This window comes from Hetaerina americana, unplaced genomic scaffold, assembly GCF_022747635.1.
Source record: "Hetaerina americana unplaced genomic scaffold, ioHetAmer1.1.p SCAF_29, whole genome shotgun sequence".
Lineage (NCBI taxonomy): Eukaryota > Metazoa > Arthropoda > Insecta > Odonata > Calopterygidae > Hetaerina > Hetaerina americana.
The window spans coordinates 4,244,762-4,262,920 of NW_027286863.1; the positions used below are offsets into that span (position 1 = coordinate 4,244,762).

The window sequence follows — 18,159 nt, forward strand, 5'->3', positions numbered from 1 at the left end:
CAATTAAAATTAGCCTTAAAAAATGATTAGCATTATGTTCTTAGGACTTAAAAATTCAAAATTTGCTGTGAGTCATGTTTCCTTTTGCCAGATAGGCCATTTAAAACAATTTCATCACTCAAACATAATTTTCCAAGGAGTTAATAAATGGGCTGTACTTCACACCTTGATTAAAATGCTTACACAAATATATCCGCCACTCTGAAAGACACCAAGCCCCTTGTGCGATGTTTGGTTAAATGATTGGAACTGGATTTTCAAGCCTTAAGTTGCTATGGCTGCTTGATTAAAACTCGCCAAGCTCTTTGGGGGAAAAGAGTATACGATGACTTGACAAGAGACCTCGACTTAACGAGGATATCAATCTTAGGGTTTGGGAGAGGATGGGACACGAAGATCACTCACTTGGAGCCTGCATATGAGCACATAATTCGTGCACAGTGTTCCTGAGAGGACATGCATTACAGATGAGGACCTCAAGTGGTCAAATAAAATGGATACTGCAGAATTCTAGAGGGTACCAACATTTAAAGGCCAGTCAAATGTTTGCAGCAACTCCAGTCTGATCAGTCTGGAACCCAGCAAAACAGGGTACCAATTATCCGTGAATCAATTTTAGAACTCATGCGCAGCGCTCCTCGCTTCCCAACACAATCGCCCAAACCCCCACGCAACTCTGGCCGACTGATTTCCTCACCGTGTCTTCCAGAGCCGCGGTCCGAAAACACGTCAATTGCGGAACTTCTACCTTGATGTTTCGTCCACCGATCATGACACCATTCATCTGCTCAAGGGCCAGCTGGGCTGCCTCTGGGATATCATACTCCACAAATGCAAAGCCTTTGTGCTTCTGCGTGACTGGATCCCACGACATGTTGATTGACTTGATGGGGCCAAATGGTAGGAATGCTTGTCTAATGGTATCCTCCTTCAACTCAAAGCTTATACTGCCCACATAAACCCTAAAACCAAAAAAAAAAGCCTAATTTGCTTGAAAAGATCTTACGTTAGGGAGAGATACATTTAGGTTTAAATAAAAATTCTAGAACTCATAAGAAGGGCCAATAGCCTTATGTCCATGACTAAAGTCATAAGTCTTACTTTAACTATGACAATTCTATAGAATTATCATATGCGAGATATGAAAAACACTTTTGATAAAAGACTCAATAAGTGCAAAATTTCAATGAAATAACAGCCACCAACCAACTTCACCGTACTCCAGTTGTCTTTAAATAACATCTCGTAATGGAATTCTAAACATGAGTAAGTAACTTGCATTCTCAGGTCCTCCCAGACAATGCAAACATGTCCATCCATATAATTATACTAAGCAAATAAAATACTAACAATACACATGGCGGTTATATGCCTAAACTGGACAAATGCACTCACAGCGATAAGCATAAGAATGTGATCAATGAGTTGCAATCCAAGATTTTTAGAGAGTAAATTTTAAGGTTATTTCAATTAAATAACAAAAATCCAGCAAAAATAGTCATTATTTCATTTTATTTCTATTAAGTCATTTTAATTAAAAATAAGCAAGTTCACAAAGCTGCATATTTTTTATTCTAAGGAGTGGGATTTCATTGAAAAAAATCAGGGAATAAACCTGTGAACCAGCAGCTCCCTCAATTTTAAGCAATGAAATCCAGGGAAAAATCTTACCTGCCCAAAAATTGACCAAGAGAATAACCTTTTATGGAATAAAATGGTAAAAAGCAGAATTTTCCAGGAAAACTCATAAATTTCCTCACTAGTGCTATTACAATGTTTCCTATTTTAAGATTTGATTCTTTGCATGTTAACTTAGAAACATGCTTGGGCAAAATCAATACCCCAGAGGAAATTTCTTGCTATTAACAACGAAGTGCATAGTCCATAGTTCCCGCCATTAATGATGAGAGTAAAGCAAATAGTAATTTGAAACAATCGGCAAGTCCTTCATGTTATGATTTTACGAAGACAGGTAAATCATACTCATTTAATGAAGTTAAGCAATTGGAGAGGTTGCATAGCAACTAAAATATCCTTTGTAACAATGTTTTCAGAGGTATAAAAACTAAAAACAACAATGGAAAGGTTAAAGAACAACAAAATCATAACACATGACAACTTTGAAGTCAGATCTTATCAGCAACGATCACTGTGAGTCGCTCATGCTTTGATCAAAATCAAAACAGGCATCTCAAACTCATTTTCATTAAGATCATCATCCATCAAATAATATGAACTTCTTGAAAAACTGATTTTCTACAGAAAATTAATAAAAATAAAAAATGGGTTGCTAATTACAGTAAGAAGGGGCAAGGTAATTCAGTGAATAAAGAACTGGGCAACTGACTGGATTGCTCAGGTGCAATTCCAATTCCCACTTTACGCAAGCGGAGTGATTTCTCCAGCAATAGATCTTCCTGGGATACCAGAGGAAAAAGAATCAGCTCCCTTACCCTGGTGTGAAAATTTTATATGCCATACATGGCTTAGCACGTAGAGTACTCTACCCTCAACTAACAAAACATCATCTGGGTGGATCATTGTGGTTTTGTGATAAAAACAAACCGAAATGCATTGTATGCCACCAATAAACTTGTGGAAAAATGAACCTTTGTTTTTCTAATGATGACAAATTTCCCCCATGTCTCGCCTCAATCTATTGAATGCATTGTGGCTTTATTTATTTAAATAGAATTGCTTGAGGCGTCACTTTGTGGAAGCGACTCATATCGAAAAAGAGATACTTAGTTATAACATACATATTGTATTAAACCAAACATAGGTTTTGACTTACGAAGTCATCATCCGGTAAAATACAGAAGAGACACAGCTTAGAGAAGGGGGGGGGGGGGGAAAGAGAACGGAAACTGGCGTGTGTGTGCACGAAGTAGTGGCATTTAGGGGAGGGGACCGACAGCTGAGGTCATTTGCACCATTAGGGATGGACAGGAAAGGATGAAGGGTGGAGAGAAACCCGGCGTCGGCATTAGCCTACTCTTCATGAAAGGCACCGAGGGGTCAGCAGCTTAACGTCCCATCCGACAGATGGCATACTCACTCAAAGGTAGGTATTGAGATACCACTGAAAAATATTCAACACCGCCGGGTTTTGAACCTTCTGGGTGGGAAGCCGGTACGATAGCCACCGGACCATCTCGATCCCCGGGTGTGTATGGGGAGGAGGGGGAGAAGGCGGTTGGGTATGGCCCCACGGGACCATTTGGGTCCCATCCAGACACCATACCCAACCGCCCTCTCTCTCTACCCCAACACATCCCAGTTCCCCTTCTCTTTCCCCTCCCCTTTCCTCTTCTCTCTCTCTCTCCGATCTAATGCTGTGCGTCCTCTGTATTTTACCTGACGATGACTTCGTAAGTGGAAACCTATGTTAGGTTTAATACATTATTTGTGTAATAACTAAGTACCTCTTTTTCGACTTTATTTGTTTTTTAAAACAATGGATTCATGCGACTATTTATTTGCATCATGTTCATATACATATCATTTTGTCCTTCCTTAAATAGGTTGGCAAATAAATAAAAATTTAGATACAATGTATTCACTTTTTAAATTTGCTAAATATTTCCCAAATATGATTTCAGAAATTTAAGTATTTTCATCTCTCGCGTTTTTCCTCACTGACTCCAGGCTAAAGACACCTCGATAGAAAAATTTGAAATTCTGCGAGCATATATTTTTGAGTCAAATTACAATTAAAATTTTACTTTTATTTTGGAGAAAATCTCTGATACTGAAAACATTTCTGGGATTCAAAATTGCACAGAATTAATTTCAGGAAATAATTCCTTGTGTACAAAGTGAATCCTGTTTTACTGAAACGAGGAAGCACACACTTGAGGTTTTAATATTATGTAACCAATAATCCTAATAAAGAAAGGAATTTATGAAAAGTCAAAATCAATACAGCAGAAAAACTCATATTAGAAGTGGATAATAATGGAATTATTAATTTTATTGTTTAATAATTTATACTAACGATGACTCAAAATTGAAATACAATTGCAACTAAAACATTGACTCATAAAAATCATATATTAAAACTTAATTGAAATAACATACCTGCACATCAGAACCAACGCTTGATGACGCTGCAGAGATTTGGCTTGCTGAGGAAGATAATAAAATTAACAATTACAATAACGCACATTATGGAGGTTTCATAAAAAAATAACAACATGACAAAGAAAGAAGTCAAAGTAAAGAACAATCAAGGTCAACTTCTCATGCCTCTTTTACACATAAATTCAGATGTTCACAGAACAAACTAATGTGACCAGGCATTTAATATTTACATTCAACAGATATTGCGAGCACAGTGCTGCCCAGGGGCTCTACAAGCAGACCCGAGAGTGTGCACGGTATAGACGGTAAAATTGAAGGTAAGGGCTTAAATATCCTCCAGGTAAACAGTAGAAGTATCCTCAACAAATCTAGGGAACTTGAAACTGCAATAGATGCATGTAATCCCAACATCATAATTGGCACAGAATCTTAGCTTAACGGCAGCATTACATCGGCCAAAATTTTTCCGTCAAATTACAATGTCTATTGAAGGGATCGACGTGGGAGGGGCGGAGGAGTATTCATTTGTGTTTGTAGCAGCATAATAAGCGTTATAGATTGGCAACAAAGTAACTGTGAGATGATGTGTGTAAGGATACGAGAAGCAGAAAGTAGCAAATGGTTAAAAATAATTGCTCCGTACAGAAGTCCAAGCGAAGGTATGCACTGGAAGGTGTTGGAGATCCTTGCTGACTATTGTTCTGAAAACCCCCAAGATAACATCATCATAGCCAGGGATTTAAACCTTCCAGAAATGGGGTATGGTGGGGGGGGGGGGGGCAAAACAGCAGGGGGCGGGCAGGCACAAGATCTGGTAAATCGCCTCATTAACGAAGAAGGGTTCACCCAGGCAGTAAATAAGCCCACTAGGGAAGAAAATACGCTTGACGTTTTTCTACTTAGATCTCCACACCCTATCATTAGTATAATGTCTTTCCGGGAATAAGTGATCCCGCAGCAGTGTGTGTTCAAATGAACTGGTACAGATCAACAAAAGGAGTTATGGGGGATGAAAAGAAAATTTGGCAATATACCTGGGCAGATAGGGAAGAGTTTCAGGATTTTTAAGGGGCAAGTTTCCTGAATGGGCAGCTAGTGGAGCGACCGTGGAGAAAATATGGGAAACATTCAAAGAAATAATTCTTGAAGGGCAAATGAAGTATGTTCCCATAAAAATTTGAAACAGAACATGGATCCGGAGTACTACAACAAAACCATAAAAAAACTCAAGAGAGCGGTAAGAAAGGCACATAGATTAAAGAATGAAAGTAAAGAAATGTCACACCATTACAGGACCTTGGCCCGGAACCTAAACAGGGAAAAGAAGAAGGCAAAGGAAAAATTTCTCATAAATGCAATTTCAAAAGACAATGCAACGGAATTTTATAAATACATGAGAACGAGGAAAGATAACAGGGAATGCATGGATATACTAAAAACTAAGGCGAATGGCATTGTAACAGACACTGTAAAAATAGCAAATATGTTCAACTCCTGCTTTACGGATGTTTTTTGGAGAATAGAAAACAAAAAGGAAAATAAGGCTTGCCTAAATTGCTCAGAAACGACAGAGAACTTCATTGGCATAACAGCACCAAATAGCTTACTGCCCTCGACAAACGGTATTATCGTGGATGACTCGTATTTTGTGAAAAAAAATAAGGAGGATGAAGAAAAATAAGTCAGTGGGACCGGATAATATCTCAATTGACATTCTAAAACTGGGTGATACCGCAATACCTTTGGACCTGAGTCATATATTCAAAGTAACATTAAATAATGATTCCTTGCCCTTGCTTGAAAAGCAAATATTACACCAATTTTCAAGAAAGGGGATAAAACAATTGCCAACAATTATAGACTGGTAAGCATAACCTCAGTTGTTTGTAAAATAATGGAAAAAAGAATCGCTGACTACATTCGGGAATGGTGGACAAGAGATAGATGGCTATTCAAACACCAACATGGGTTTAGAACGGGATACTCGTGTGAAACGCAGCTTTTGGGATTTAGCCAATATATCAGCGACACAATAGACGAAGGTAAGGATGTGGATGGATGCAGTAATTGTTGATTTTTCGGCAGCTTTTGCCCGAGTGCCTCACAATAAATTATTCTTAAAGTTGGATTCGTTACCATTGGACTTGAGGGTAAAACAATGGATAAAAAATTTTCTCAGAGGCAGAACTCAAAAAGTAAAATTAGGGGAAACATTTTCAAATGAGGCGAGCGTTGCTCTTCCTAATTTACGTAAATGATCTACCATACAATTTACATTCTCAAATAAGACTCTTTGCTGATGACTGCATTATATACAGACGGATAGAGCATGTAAATGACCACGTAATACTACAAAATTACATCGATCGCCTTGGTGACTGGGTTACAAATAATAATATGGGCATTAATATAAGTAAAAGTAAGCATATAAATTTTTCAAATAAAAAGAATGCAGACAAGGAAATTTACACCCTCTTTGGAGAAAGAATCCCATGTACCAGTCAATGCAAATATTTAGGCATTTATTTAACTAGGGATCTTGGGTGGGGAGTCCAAGTAGACAATTTGACACGGAAAGCATTTAAAGTATTGCATTGGGTGATGAGAAATTTAAAAGGAAGTAGCGTAGCCACAAAAGAATAAGCATACAAGGCACTGGTTATCCCTATCCTAGAATACTCCTCCATAGTATGGGATTCATATGAGGTGGGACATATTAGAAAGATAGAAAAAGTTCAAAGAAAGGCAGCAAGATATGTACTCGGAAGGTACAAAAGAACAGATAGTGTCACAGAAATGTTAGATATACTGAAATGGGAGGGTTTGAAAAATAGAAGAAAAAGGAGTAGGTTAGGCGCGATGTATAGAATTGTTAAAATGGATGAAGCATGGGAAGATTTATGGCAAGGAATAGAAAAGCCTAACTTTAAGGGAAAAAACGACCATAGCTTCAAAATAAATATAAGGACTCAAAAAACAAATAAGAAAAAATACTCTTTTTTAAATATAACTATGATTGATTGGAACCAGCTGCCTGGAGGTTTGTTTGAGCCCTTTCCATCCAATTTTAGAAGTTTTAAGTATAAATCTAAAGCAGCCACTGGGTAATAAACTTCATTATAGTTATTAAAATATTGTTTGTATGTGATGTGGACGGCATTTTGTATGTGATGTGGAAGTGTCATTGTATGTAAAAATATTTTGTCTCTTATCTGTTTTTAAAGTGCGTGTAAGTATGTAATTTTCGTTGTAAGAGTTATCTTTGACCAAACTTGACCGTTGCCACCAGGAAAATTGCCTAATTGCAACGTAATTGTAAAATAAAATAAATAACATTCAAAGGAAATGGACCTCAGAATAATAACGGGCTCTTACTTTATGAGGAACACATTTACTATTCATACATTCTCTATGCTAATAATGGCCAGGTTACAAGCCATTTGGAAATTTTAAGTACCACTGAAATCTGGTAAGAGTATGGCATATAACAAGAATCTACTTATCACAAGTAATACTCAGGTGTGAGTTTATTTCTCTAAAATGTACATGAAAAATTAACTAGAAATAGAGAGTTCTACTCATGGCTTTCACAGCAGTTGTTTGACATTGAGTGATTCAACTTTTAAACATGGAAATTACAAAATAGTATCTTTATTTTATGGTCAAGTTCTCATATTTTCAACTGTTCCGGGCTACCGGTTTACAACTTATGAACTAATACCTTTCCGTGGCTCTTTTTTCCATGGCAGTTATAACTTAAAACAGATTTTAAAAAAAATTCAGGAGATCACAGAATCTGTCCCCTTCAATTGATTGCACTCACTTCGATCAGTTGCAGAAAAATGACATTCAACACCTGCATAAGTGGGCCTTGAATTTAGGCCAAAGTGATGACATCAGCAACAGACCAAATGTTCTCAAGGCCCTGAATTGGAATAAATGCCAAAATCCAACCCAGGTCCTAAGTGGATATTATTATTTATTTCACATTTCCTCACAGAGACAAACCATACATAGAAATTATTCCTTGAATGATTGTATAATATACATTTAAGCACTCTACTTTAAAATGCCAAAGGACTAATTCCAAAGCTAATAATTAATTACCTGCTGTTGATGAGCCAACGTTTGCTTCATCAACACCATCTTTATACTTTGCTCCATGGCATACTTCTTGGCCCTAGCGACAGCCTCCAGCAGGTCAGATGAAAGCTTCGTCAGTCCCTGCCCCAGCAGGCCAGGCACAGCTGCATCCCTTTTCGCTCCAGGTCCTGCAGCAGGAAAAAATTATGAAATTATGTCCAGCTGAAATGATACCCAAACGAAATATTGATGGTGTGCAACAACGAGGGAACATAAACTCAGCGTTGTTCAAATGAAATGGTGCCAACTAGGTATTTATCCAACTGTGATGAGGACCATTTTTTTTACAAATATTTTATTCCAAATAAAGTTATTTGCCAACAAGAACTACCTGCGGTAAAGAATATAAATACATATGAAGTAATCACAAAAACTATTCCCGATTTTTTTAAATCTCCCCCCCCCCCCCGGCCCAAAAACCACATTTTCCTCATTATGATAAATGCCATTATGGCCTTTCCATGTTCTCAAGTTTACCTACTTATGCCTAAAAATATGAAGATGGTGCTTGGCTGACCACTATGGGAAACTAATTCATTCACTTTATTGTAAAAGATATCCATGATCTCGGCCATTGTTGAGCAAGCATTCATGACTTCACCAGATCTTTTCATTGAAACAATACAGGTTAGGGTAAAAAGAAACTCAACACTTCCACAATAAAGATTTAATATTTCATGACCATGGTTTCGATGCTGTGCATCATCATCAGGTGACAACATCAACATTTTTTCAACTTATATAGCCTGGCTCCAAGAGGGGAGTAAGGCAGGGGGACTAAGGGAGAGGGGGTGAGTTAAGTTTAGGTGCAGCAGCCTATTAGTGGTCTAGGGGAGTGTATGTATTGGAAGGAAGTTTCTTTTTACCCTCATAATGAAGGAATTCCACAAAGTTGAACCTGAAACTGTTATCTTTAATATAGGTTAGCCATGACTATTGCAAGTGTACGTGCTGGTTACTTAGGGACAGAAATTATTTGGTTCTACGGGTATCAGAGATCAACAGTATATGATGTTGTCGCAAAGTATAATGAGTCAGAAAGGTCTGACATCGGTTTCCCAACACAGGCAAGGAAAACTCACTGAAAGGAGCGTGTTATCAGGATGCTTGATGTTGGTCAGGGTGATGTCATGCCACTGCTTTTCTTTCACAAAGGGGAAAATAACAACAACAAAGAAGTTTATTTGAATGTTCTGACAAATGTGGTGAAGCCATGGATGGAAACTGCGTTATCTGGAAGGCCATACATTTTCCAGCAGGACAGCACACAAGCACATTTGAGGCATTTCACGCAAAATTGATTGTATGACACTTTTGATAAGTTTTGGCCCAAAATTTATGTCCTCCCAACAGCCCAGATTTAAATCTGTTGGACTATGGCCGAATTGGTCACCAACAAGTCCAGACATCCAAACATTGCATCAAGCAACAGCTATTATTGAAACAGCATTCGCCGATATGGACCATGGAATATTGAAATGGGCCTGCAAACACCTCCGGAGGCCCCGTTAATCAAGCAAGTTGAGATATATTATTATTATATTATTAGGTAATCTACCGGTTAAGGTAGGTTTTAGGATGGACAAAGCTCCTAAATACGTATTTAGTGATTCCCATGAAAACACAACATCCTACTCTACATCAGGTCCCTCTTCATCTCTGAGTACTTTCTTCCTCCCTTCATCTCGTCCAACATCGCTATCCTGTTCCTTCCCTTTCCTCGTTTGCCCAACATTCTCCCCTCAATCACAGTCTTCAACATCTCACTGCTGGTCAACACCCCCTTCATCCACTTTTCCTGCCTCCATAGGATTGCTCCCAACAAACCCCTCTCTTCGCCCACCATACCAAGTACTTCCTCGTTTGTTTTCTTCTCTGTCCACTTCACCTTCTCCATTCTTCTCCACACCCACATTTCAAAAGCCTCCAGTCTACGTCAATACTCATGCTTCAATGACCACGTTTCCGCACCGTACATAGCTACGCTCCATATCAAAGTTTTTAAGTCTTTTCTTAACATGCTTACTCAACGTCCCTCTCCTCAACTCCCCCCTCCTCGTGAAAGCCCCTTTGCCTAGCGCAATTCTTCTCCTTACTACTTTGACCGTGTTGGTCCGAAACACTACCGAGATACGTAAACTGTTCTGCCTGCTCTAGTTTTTGCCCTCTTACTTTAATGTTAAGCTTAGCCTTTTTCTTTCTAGAAAATCGCATAACCTTTGTTTTATTAATATTGATTCTAATCCCATAGCTGTAGCACTGAATTTCCAATTCACTAAGCAATGCTTAAGTTGAGATATGTTGTCTAAATTTAATGTTTATGATTATACTAACAATTTAAAATATTTTGCAAACACTCATTTTTATAGTAAAACAATGCCCAGAAAAATTGCTTAATTTTCCGGAGTTTTGCATTGCATCCAAGATCACACTATACTTGCACTATTAGGAAAATGAAAACTGCTCTGAGATCTTCACTGAATACTTTTAAATAGATAAAAGACTTCAGAACAGTTCATTCAATCAAAGTAAAGCTATTACTGAAATACTAAATGTGCTGGTACCACTATGCAGAGACTAAAGGGATTTACCAATTAATTTAACTGCAATATTTCAAAAATCACTCCATAATTTTCCACAGTTGCCGAAGACAAAGTGTCAACACACTTTGTCTTCAACTAGTGTTATAGCCACCACAAATTTCATGCAATTCTGAGTCAGATGGTTTCATTCTTAACACATTGGCTCATTTGATACAATCGATTCAACTAAGTTATGCTTATATTATGACATTGCTTTTAATAACCAATGAAAGGAACATTATCACTGACCAGTTGTAAGAGGTCCAGTTTGAACCAGATCTATGATTGGACCAGGCAGAAAATCCGAGTATGGCTCCCACTTTGGAGGTTCCATCTCTTGTTTGATGTCACATCCCTCAATTTTTATGTCCTCCACCTTACAAAATATGCTGGAATCGCATTCATCCATTTCCATTTTAATTTCTTGTTTTAAAGGCATGGTTTCCCCTGGAGGACAAAGGCCATCATCGTGCCACATCTCTTCTTCCTCATCTGGCTCTGAAAACCCAGAACAAGACAGTTAGCTACAAGTGACTAAAAACAGAAAGCCACACAGACTAGCCAGCCAACCAACCAGGAAATGGTCTTATTAGTCTGACCTAAGCAAATCCCAACACATCCTGGGAAATAAGCCACCACTAAGACAAGGGCAAATCTCACTTGGTTAAGATTATAAAAAAGAAATGAATGTGTGAGCGCATCTGCACATTAACACAGAAAGTTCATACGCTAGAATTAGTTGCTGATGCTAGTCTGCAAGACTTATTTCACAATGAACAACAATTACTTTAAAATAATGTCAGTCAACTAAACATGAGATTTGTATTTATGGTGAGAGGCACCAAACCATTTTGTTCTTAAGAGTCAGCCCAAAACCAAATGTTTCACTCAATTACCCCTTTAGTCTCATCCCAAAATTTTCCATTCAAAAAGGTTTGGTACTGTGTCACTTTTCAAAAAAGTTCTTTATACTGCATGACAATTCATTACTTTTCTTATTCTCAAATGTGGACACAACCGAGGCAAGTGGTTGACTTTTACCGCAAAAGGGGTAGTGCAGGTGACTGGGGGGGGTCACGTTGCCCCCACTTTTCCGGCCCAGCGTCAACACGCCTGAAAACAGCAGGCTAGGCTAGGCTAGGCGCAAGTCTACCCATGTAACGACACAGAAAAAAGAGAAAAAGAAAACAAGGAAATCATACGATCATCTCATTAGCCTTGGTAAATAACATTTGTTGGATTACATAATTTGGTACAATTCAACTTGTCAAAGTTATTAAAATTATCGGCAAGTAGTGGGGAGTGTTAAAGATGACCATCACTTCAAGTCTGCATTTATTCTTTCACTAACTTCATAGAATTCAAGATAAAATTTCAACTTGGGCCTTTGGTAGCTATAGATAAATACCTCTCGAGCACTCAAAAGTTTGTGGTGGAATTCTGTTGTAACATGTTCATTGCACTGCACTTAACAAAACTTGAGACACTATTATCATGGAGATCATAAAAAAATGAGAATATGTGAGTGAATGATTACGATTGAAAATCAATTTTTATTACAATAAAAAAATTAAAGTAAATTCACTTATTTACAACAAAAAGAACAAAGGCAGACATCCCCAAATGAAAAATTTATCTGTATATATGAAATACAATATATAAAATTTTGAGCATGATGGCCATCTTTAGTTTAACTTGAAAAAAACATCTGCAAAGAAATGGAAACTTTAGATTCCTGGCACTGGAAAAAATTTAACAAGTTTGATGAACTGGAAACGGGCTCCGTCATATTCCTGTGAAAAAATATTAAATGTAATGCCATAATTTATAACACCTGTGAACAGAAGTGGTAACCTAAAAGTTATGCAATTCTGACCCACTCACCTGACTGAAGCACAGACTTTGTCCTACCATTCTCTTTTTACTTTTACTTTACTATAATTGACCTTTTCACAATTTTCATTCATCCAAGGTGCTGTCATTTCACACAGATGACAAACAATTAAAGAGCATTTTATACATGAAAAAGCAATGCCATTTAAAAAACTCAGGATATAAAATGTATATATATACACACGAGATGTAGGTTTACTGCATAACAAACCTACCAATACACATTTTATGAGACCCAAATTAGCAAAACCAAAACTAAAATTGACCTTGTTAACAAAGCATCAACTAATTTGAAGATGAGCAGAGGGGGCATTACTGTGCTTGTCAGTTTCCAACCCCTTCTTCAACTGAGCCTAATCCCATTTTCAGGGAGTCAATCTGGAAAGACAACAGAAAAGAGAGAAGAACATCGTTTAAGTCCATGGTGCTTCTCATGTAAATATCAATACCGGCTTTCTTTCCAAGTTTCTTAAATGTTTGTATTTATGAATGAATTGGAATGAATTCCAGTCAAATGGCAATGAGCAACTTCGAAAAAGGACCAAATTTACAATTTATCTTACTTATTACAAAACATTACAAATGAAGGCAAATTAAACATGTTTTATACATTCTATATGTATTTATTTAATCACGGGCTTATTTTTCCAAGAAACTACTACACAATTCCTTCACATGGAAAAACAAGTGAGAGTATATTACCAACAACATTGCTCTTAGACAACAACTTTGACTATGATTTGATTTAATGCAATATGTACTTCTCAGAAAAACTTAACTGACAGAACTAAATAAGAAAGGAGTCCAGTTGAATAAAATGGGAAAATACAATGGCTATGCCAAACATTTTAAATTGTGAAAAATTTTAACTTTAAAAATGACCAGAGCATTTTGAATTCGGCATCCAATACAAAATTCAGGTGTTCAGAGCAAAGTTAAGTTACGTGGTACTATCGCAATTAAAAAAAACCAAGTTATATTTACCTGATACAGGCTCACACGTTTAAGCATCATATACAATAACACTAGCTAATTTTATTCAAACACTCTGCTAATGTATTCCATGAAGCAGAAATGTCCGGCATTGTAAATTTTTACACAAATATTATAGAAGCAGCTATACCACAGTTGACCACCGAGCATTGATGAATTTATAGCATTTCCTTTGCCAAAGTTCCGGAAAAGTAAACAATTCGGCATTCCTTGCACTTACTTGCCGAGTCAGAAGAGTGCATTGAAACCCACATGACCAGTGTAATACAATCCTCCCAATGGACTTTAAACTCAATCATTTTTGGAAGTCTAATGTAGCTACCTAATACATGCAACTACCAAACAATTATATCTATTTTAATGAAGTTAATTTTACTGCATGGCACCTTTCCTGATTCCCTTCTTCCATTTTCACCATGCTCTCACACCCTCACTGTGTAGTGAACTGCATTCCATCGCACCAGCAGTCGCCCAAACAAATGCTAAAAATGGCAGATATAAAAGAGAAAATGGGAAAAGACACATGTATTCATTTATACATGAAAGCAGAGAGAACATGGATAGCACTTAATATCTAATTAATTACACATCGCATTTCGGGAGAGAGTTGAAATGATAGTCCACATGAGAAATTGATTAGGATTTAGACGTGATCATTTACGAAGACTTGGTTTGAAATGTCTAGGCCATCCCACGATAACAATGACCCTCGAATCTAACACAGTAAATGAGTCACGATTCCTAAGGTGTTGCGGATTTTTAAGGGCGGCCCGATCGTTACCAAAAGGTGTAATCAAAAAATGTCATTTTTGAGATTGTTGAGTTATCCCTTGGGCAGTCAACAGATCGCATCCGTAAGGTCACGCCAGCAAGGTTCTGTAAAACTCGAAGAGAAAAAAGTATTCCAAATTAGTAGATTATACTTCCCTAATTATATATCCTTTTATACCAAAAATCTTTCTCTACAATGCCTGGGATCGATAACCAAAATCTGGACCACATAATCGGGGCAGTTCCGCCCGTCGAACTATACACTTATGGTCGAGAGGTAAGCTTTGGCTAATGGCCCAATACTTTACAGAGAGTTATTGATATTTAGTAATAAGGTAATGGAGAGAGGCTACCCACCCTCAATTTTTATTCGCTTTAATGGTGGCTCGGGTTCGGCAGGTAATGGTGGTGGAGGAGACGGAGGCGGAGGTGGTTGAGGACATGGTGGAGAATTCTGGAACGAAAAGAATTAAGTATGAACAATAACAGCGCCTTGATTGCAATTCATACACTATCTACAGTTGAATGTTACTTTAACTCTCGCGTAATTAACTTTCTGGAATACAACATACCGCTTCCATCACGCGTAACACTAGGAGACAAAATGGCGGATGGCCGTTCAATAGCTCTGGCTCAAAATTATTCACAAGTATTTCTTCTTAAACAGCAAGCTAAGACAAAAATATCCTCAATAAACATTGAATTATGGAACCTAGGTTCCATTCAATTACACTTGCCTCATTAGTGACAGAATATTTAGTGACTATTTGAATAAAACCTATTCTAACTTAAACAAATGCATTTCCAAGCCACAGAAGCACGTACCATGCTATCCGTCCCGTTGACTTCAATTAAACCGGATTCCGCGGTCATTGTAGCCATCCGAGTGAATAAATTCACTTAAATGAATTATCGTTCCTGAAATCGCCTTTTAGTTTCATTCATCTGATAATTTGCTCCAGCGGACCCCTTAAGCTCCGAAGTTGAGCCGGTGTAGGATGACTTCTGCTTTCGATTATCGCTTTCAAGGTTTAGAGTTACCAATTTCGATTCGAGTGTTAGGGGTTTCCGGGCCATTCTCTGACAAATAATTTGGAATGCGATGTAACTTTGCAAATAATGGAGTTTATTTATACAGATAGCATAAATGTGAACAATTTAGCTGGGCTGTAATTTTTTAATAGTGTCATCCAGTATTTCAATAACATCATCTTCATTTGGAGTCTTTCTCACTGTTTCACCCTTAGCAGCAAGTATATCTTCAATATTCTTTTTTCCTTCTAAGTCCGGAAACCAGCCCAGATTGTCTGCAATAAGATGTTTATTTTTGCATCCTTTGCAATCAACAATAACAACTCCCTTAAAATAAGCGAGTTTAGAAATCACGTAATCATTACGAGAGTTACATTTTTTACAAGTAAACAGAAGACGTAAATTTTTGCTTGTAGATGTCAATGGCGCACTGTGTCCAATATCACTAGTTATCATGCAGCACGCGGATGTACAAAACTCTTTCATTTTAAAGCCACTCCCACCATACATAATAGTTGTAGGATATCGGATAATTCTCGACGGGTAACATTTGCACATCGCTGCAACGGAGGGGACAATTCGTCTATAAAGAACTTTCGCTCCTCGAAACATTATTTAAACACAGGTCGTACTATGAGGAATTTCACGAAAATGATAACAAAACTATTTTTACCAATAACACAATCCCCTATAGTCATAAAGATTCACTTTTTGTCGACTGCACACAACCTGCGCTCTTTCCTCGGATGAGGTCAAATTTCCGCCGCTTCGGCTGGTGATTATGTGCAGCGACGCTCTGACCAAAGGAAAGAATGACCCACCAATAAGAATCGATAAACAAGTCTCCCTCTCTCGTCGGCACCAAACTGGCCAACCATCAACACCGGCCCTCTAAACCAATATGGCTGTGGTCTTGTTATTGAAGAGATCAGTGAATCCCTTGAATTGTGCTGCTTTCAGAAAAGTATGACATGAATTTATAGTTGTCTTAGGATGTCAGGAATTTATATGTGGTGAATGAAAGTTGTTTTCTGCCGAATGGCATGGATTTTATTCCATGAGACTGTTTCTCCCAGCATATAGGAATTAGCCATTATATTAACCTCGGCAACTGACAGTAGTAAGTTTTGTGGACCCCATTTCTAGTTCGGAGAAAACATTGTTAACTCAATTGTTCATTTCGTTTGTTCTTTATTGGAAATTATGGCCTAAATGTCGCTTGTTTCAGAAAACGGAGTAGAGATGTAGACAAAGCGAGTGGTAGTGACCCAGCATAATGAAGACCCTGCTGGGCTTTATTACTGTCTCAATAATTAGCATCATATCTGTGTTGACCTCAACTGAATTATCCGATAATGTCGGGAAGTGCACCAGTTTGTGTGTATGCACTCCTAAGAATGGAAATTATAAGGTCAAGTGCCAGGATACAAGTCTTAAACTTACATCTCTGCAGGATTTCGATTTGGATAAACTCCCCTCTAACACTGTTCATTTGTGAGTATTGCAAAGTTTGATAATTTATTGTCCGATCAGATTGTAAGCTTGATTGCTTTCGTTTGATCTATTGCATGTTTGCTTTGCCTTATATTATGGGCATGAATAAAAACCACATAGATTTATAGAAATTTATTTTGAATTGTTTATATCCGAAAATATTTGGTATTAATGTATTTTCCTAATTATACTGTAAAAGTTTTTAGATTTGCATCAAAGTTTCTACCAGCTACAGCTCTGCCGTATCCTTCTTTTTGAGAGAATTTGATAACTATGTAAAAGCATATAGTTTTCGTTCTCTTGTGGCACTTTTATTTACCATCTGTGGGTATTATTAGTTGTCCCTTTAATGTCCAATTCATAGAACGAGCTAATTGAATATGCTTGACCTGTTTTAAATATTATTTACTTGACTAGTTCAGAATTGTGGAACTCTATATCAACAACAGTAATGCAGTTTATGAAACACTTAAATTATTCGCGTGAGTAGATCTTGGAGTGTGAGTTAATTAATGATTCCTCTTTTTCGTCTAAACCATTCCAAGAAAACTTGTGTCCCGAAAAGAACCTTTCATTCCATCACCCTGCATTGTGGTTTGATGGAAGCAATACATTTCCCGTAGTCATTATGTTTTGTTGACTTTAATTTGTACACCCTGGATTATTGTTAATAACAATTTTATAAAAATGGCGTGCAATGCATTTAATTGCCAACTAGATGCCATCTTCGGGAATGTAGATAATTCTTGGTAAAGAAGTTTCATATTGATCGGGGGAGAGTGTGAGTGGGAAAGATTTATGTAGTATATTGGCTGCGATAGATAATTCCTGAACTTATGAATAGCTGAGGAATACTGTTTTTCAGTAAATTTCCCTTTTTCCCTGCTTTTAAAATTTCATAATTAGTACCCATCATAACATTATCCTTTTTAGATAAAAAGTGTAAAAAAAAGCCTGTCCTTTAAGATATTTCAGGAAAGTTATGCCTAAAATTAATTACCTCTGCATTTCCTTGTTCTTTTTTCTTTTACGTTCCCCTTTCATGTTCTGTCGTACTAATTCATTATGTTACACGTGCTCTGCTATTTCTGAGAGTTCTAATATCTATTTTTTTGATAATTTCTGCGACTGCATTCTCCCGCGAATTTCTTGGTCTGCTCCTTCTCAA

The 18,159-nt window shown here is 37.3% G+C and overlaps 2 protein-coding genes and 1 long non-coding RNA gene across 13 annotated transcripts in view; 1 reads left to right on the forward strand and 2 right to left on the reverse strand.

Moving 5' to 3' along the window:
- hfp (Poly(U)-binding-splicing factor hfp) overlaps positions 1-15,462 on the reverse strand; it is a 31,819-nt gene extending 16,357 nt beyond the window's left edge. For 4 of the 11 annotated variants that reach the window (XM_071587071.1, XM_071587070.1, XM_071587069.1 and 1 more), the window contains exons 1-6: positions 15,291-15,462; positions 14,823-14,919; positions 11,058-11,306; positions 8,191-8,354; positions 4,081-4,127; positions 698-962 (exon numbers count right to left, since the gene is read on the reverse strand). In XM_071587071.1, the coding sequence (XP_071443172.1) occupies positions 698-962; positions 4,081-4,127; positions 8,191-8,354; positions 11,058-11,306; positions 14,823-14,919; positions 15,291-15,347 (879 nt within the window). In that variant the 5' untranslated portion in view covers positions 15,348-15,462. Of the gene's footprint in view, positions 1-697; positions 963-4,080; positions 4,128-8,190; positions 8,355-11,057; positions 14,920-15,037; positions 15,137-15,290 lie in introns of all 11 variants that reach the window. The other 7 variants (XM_071587075.1, XM_071587074.1, XM_071587073.1 and 4 more) reach the window with 6 other exon arrangements.
- A 108-nt stretch (positions 15,463-15,570) lies between these two features.
- Positions 15,571-16,269, reverse strand: LOC139689911 (uncharacterized). Its single transcript, XR_011701443.1, has 2 exons — positions 15,872-16,269; positions 15,571-15,772 (listed from the first exon to the last, which is right to left on the reverse strand). It is a non-coding gene; the product is annotated as an uncharacterized lncRNA (long non-coding RNA).
- A 105-nt stretch (positions 16,270-16,374) lies between these two features.
- Remo (Remoulade) overlaps positions 16,375-18,159 on the forward strand; it is a 38,396-nt gene continuing 36,611 nt past the window's right edge. The window contains exons 1-2 of the mRNA XM_071587000.1: positions 16,375-16,617; positions 16,726-16,991. Of these exons, the coding sequence (XP_071443101.1) occupies positions 16,774-16,991 (218 nt within the window). The 5' untranslated portion in view covers positions 16,375-16,617; positions 16,726-16,773. The remainder of the gene's footprint in view (positions 16,618-16,725; positions 16,992-18,159) is intronic.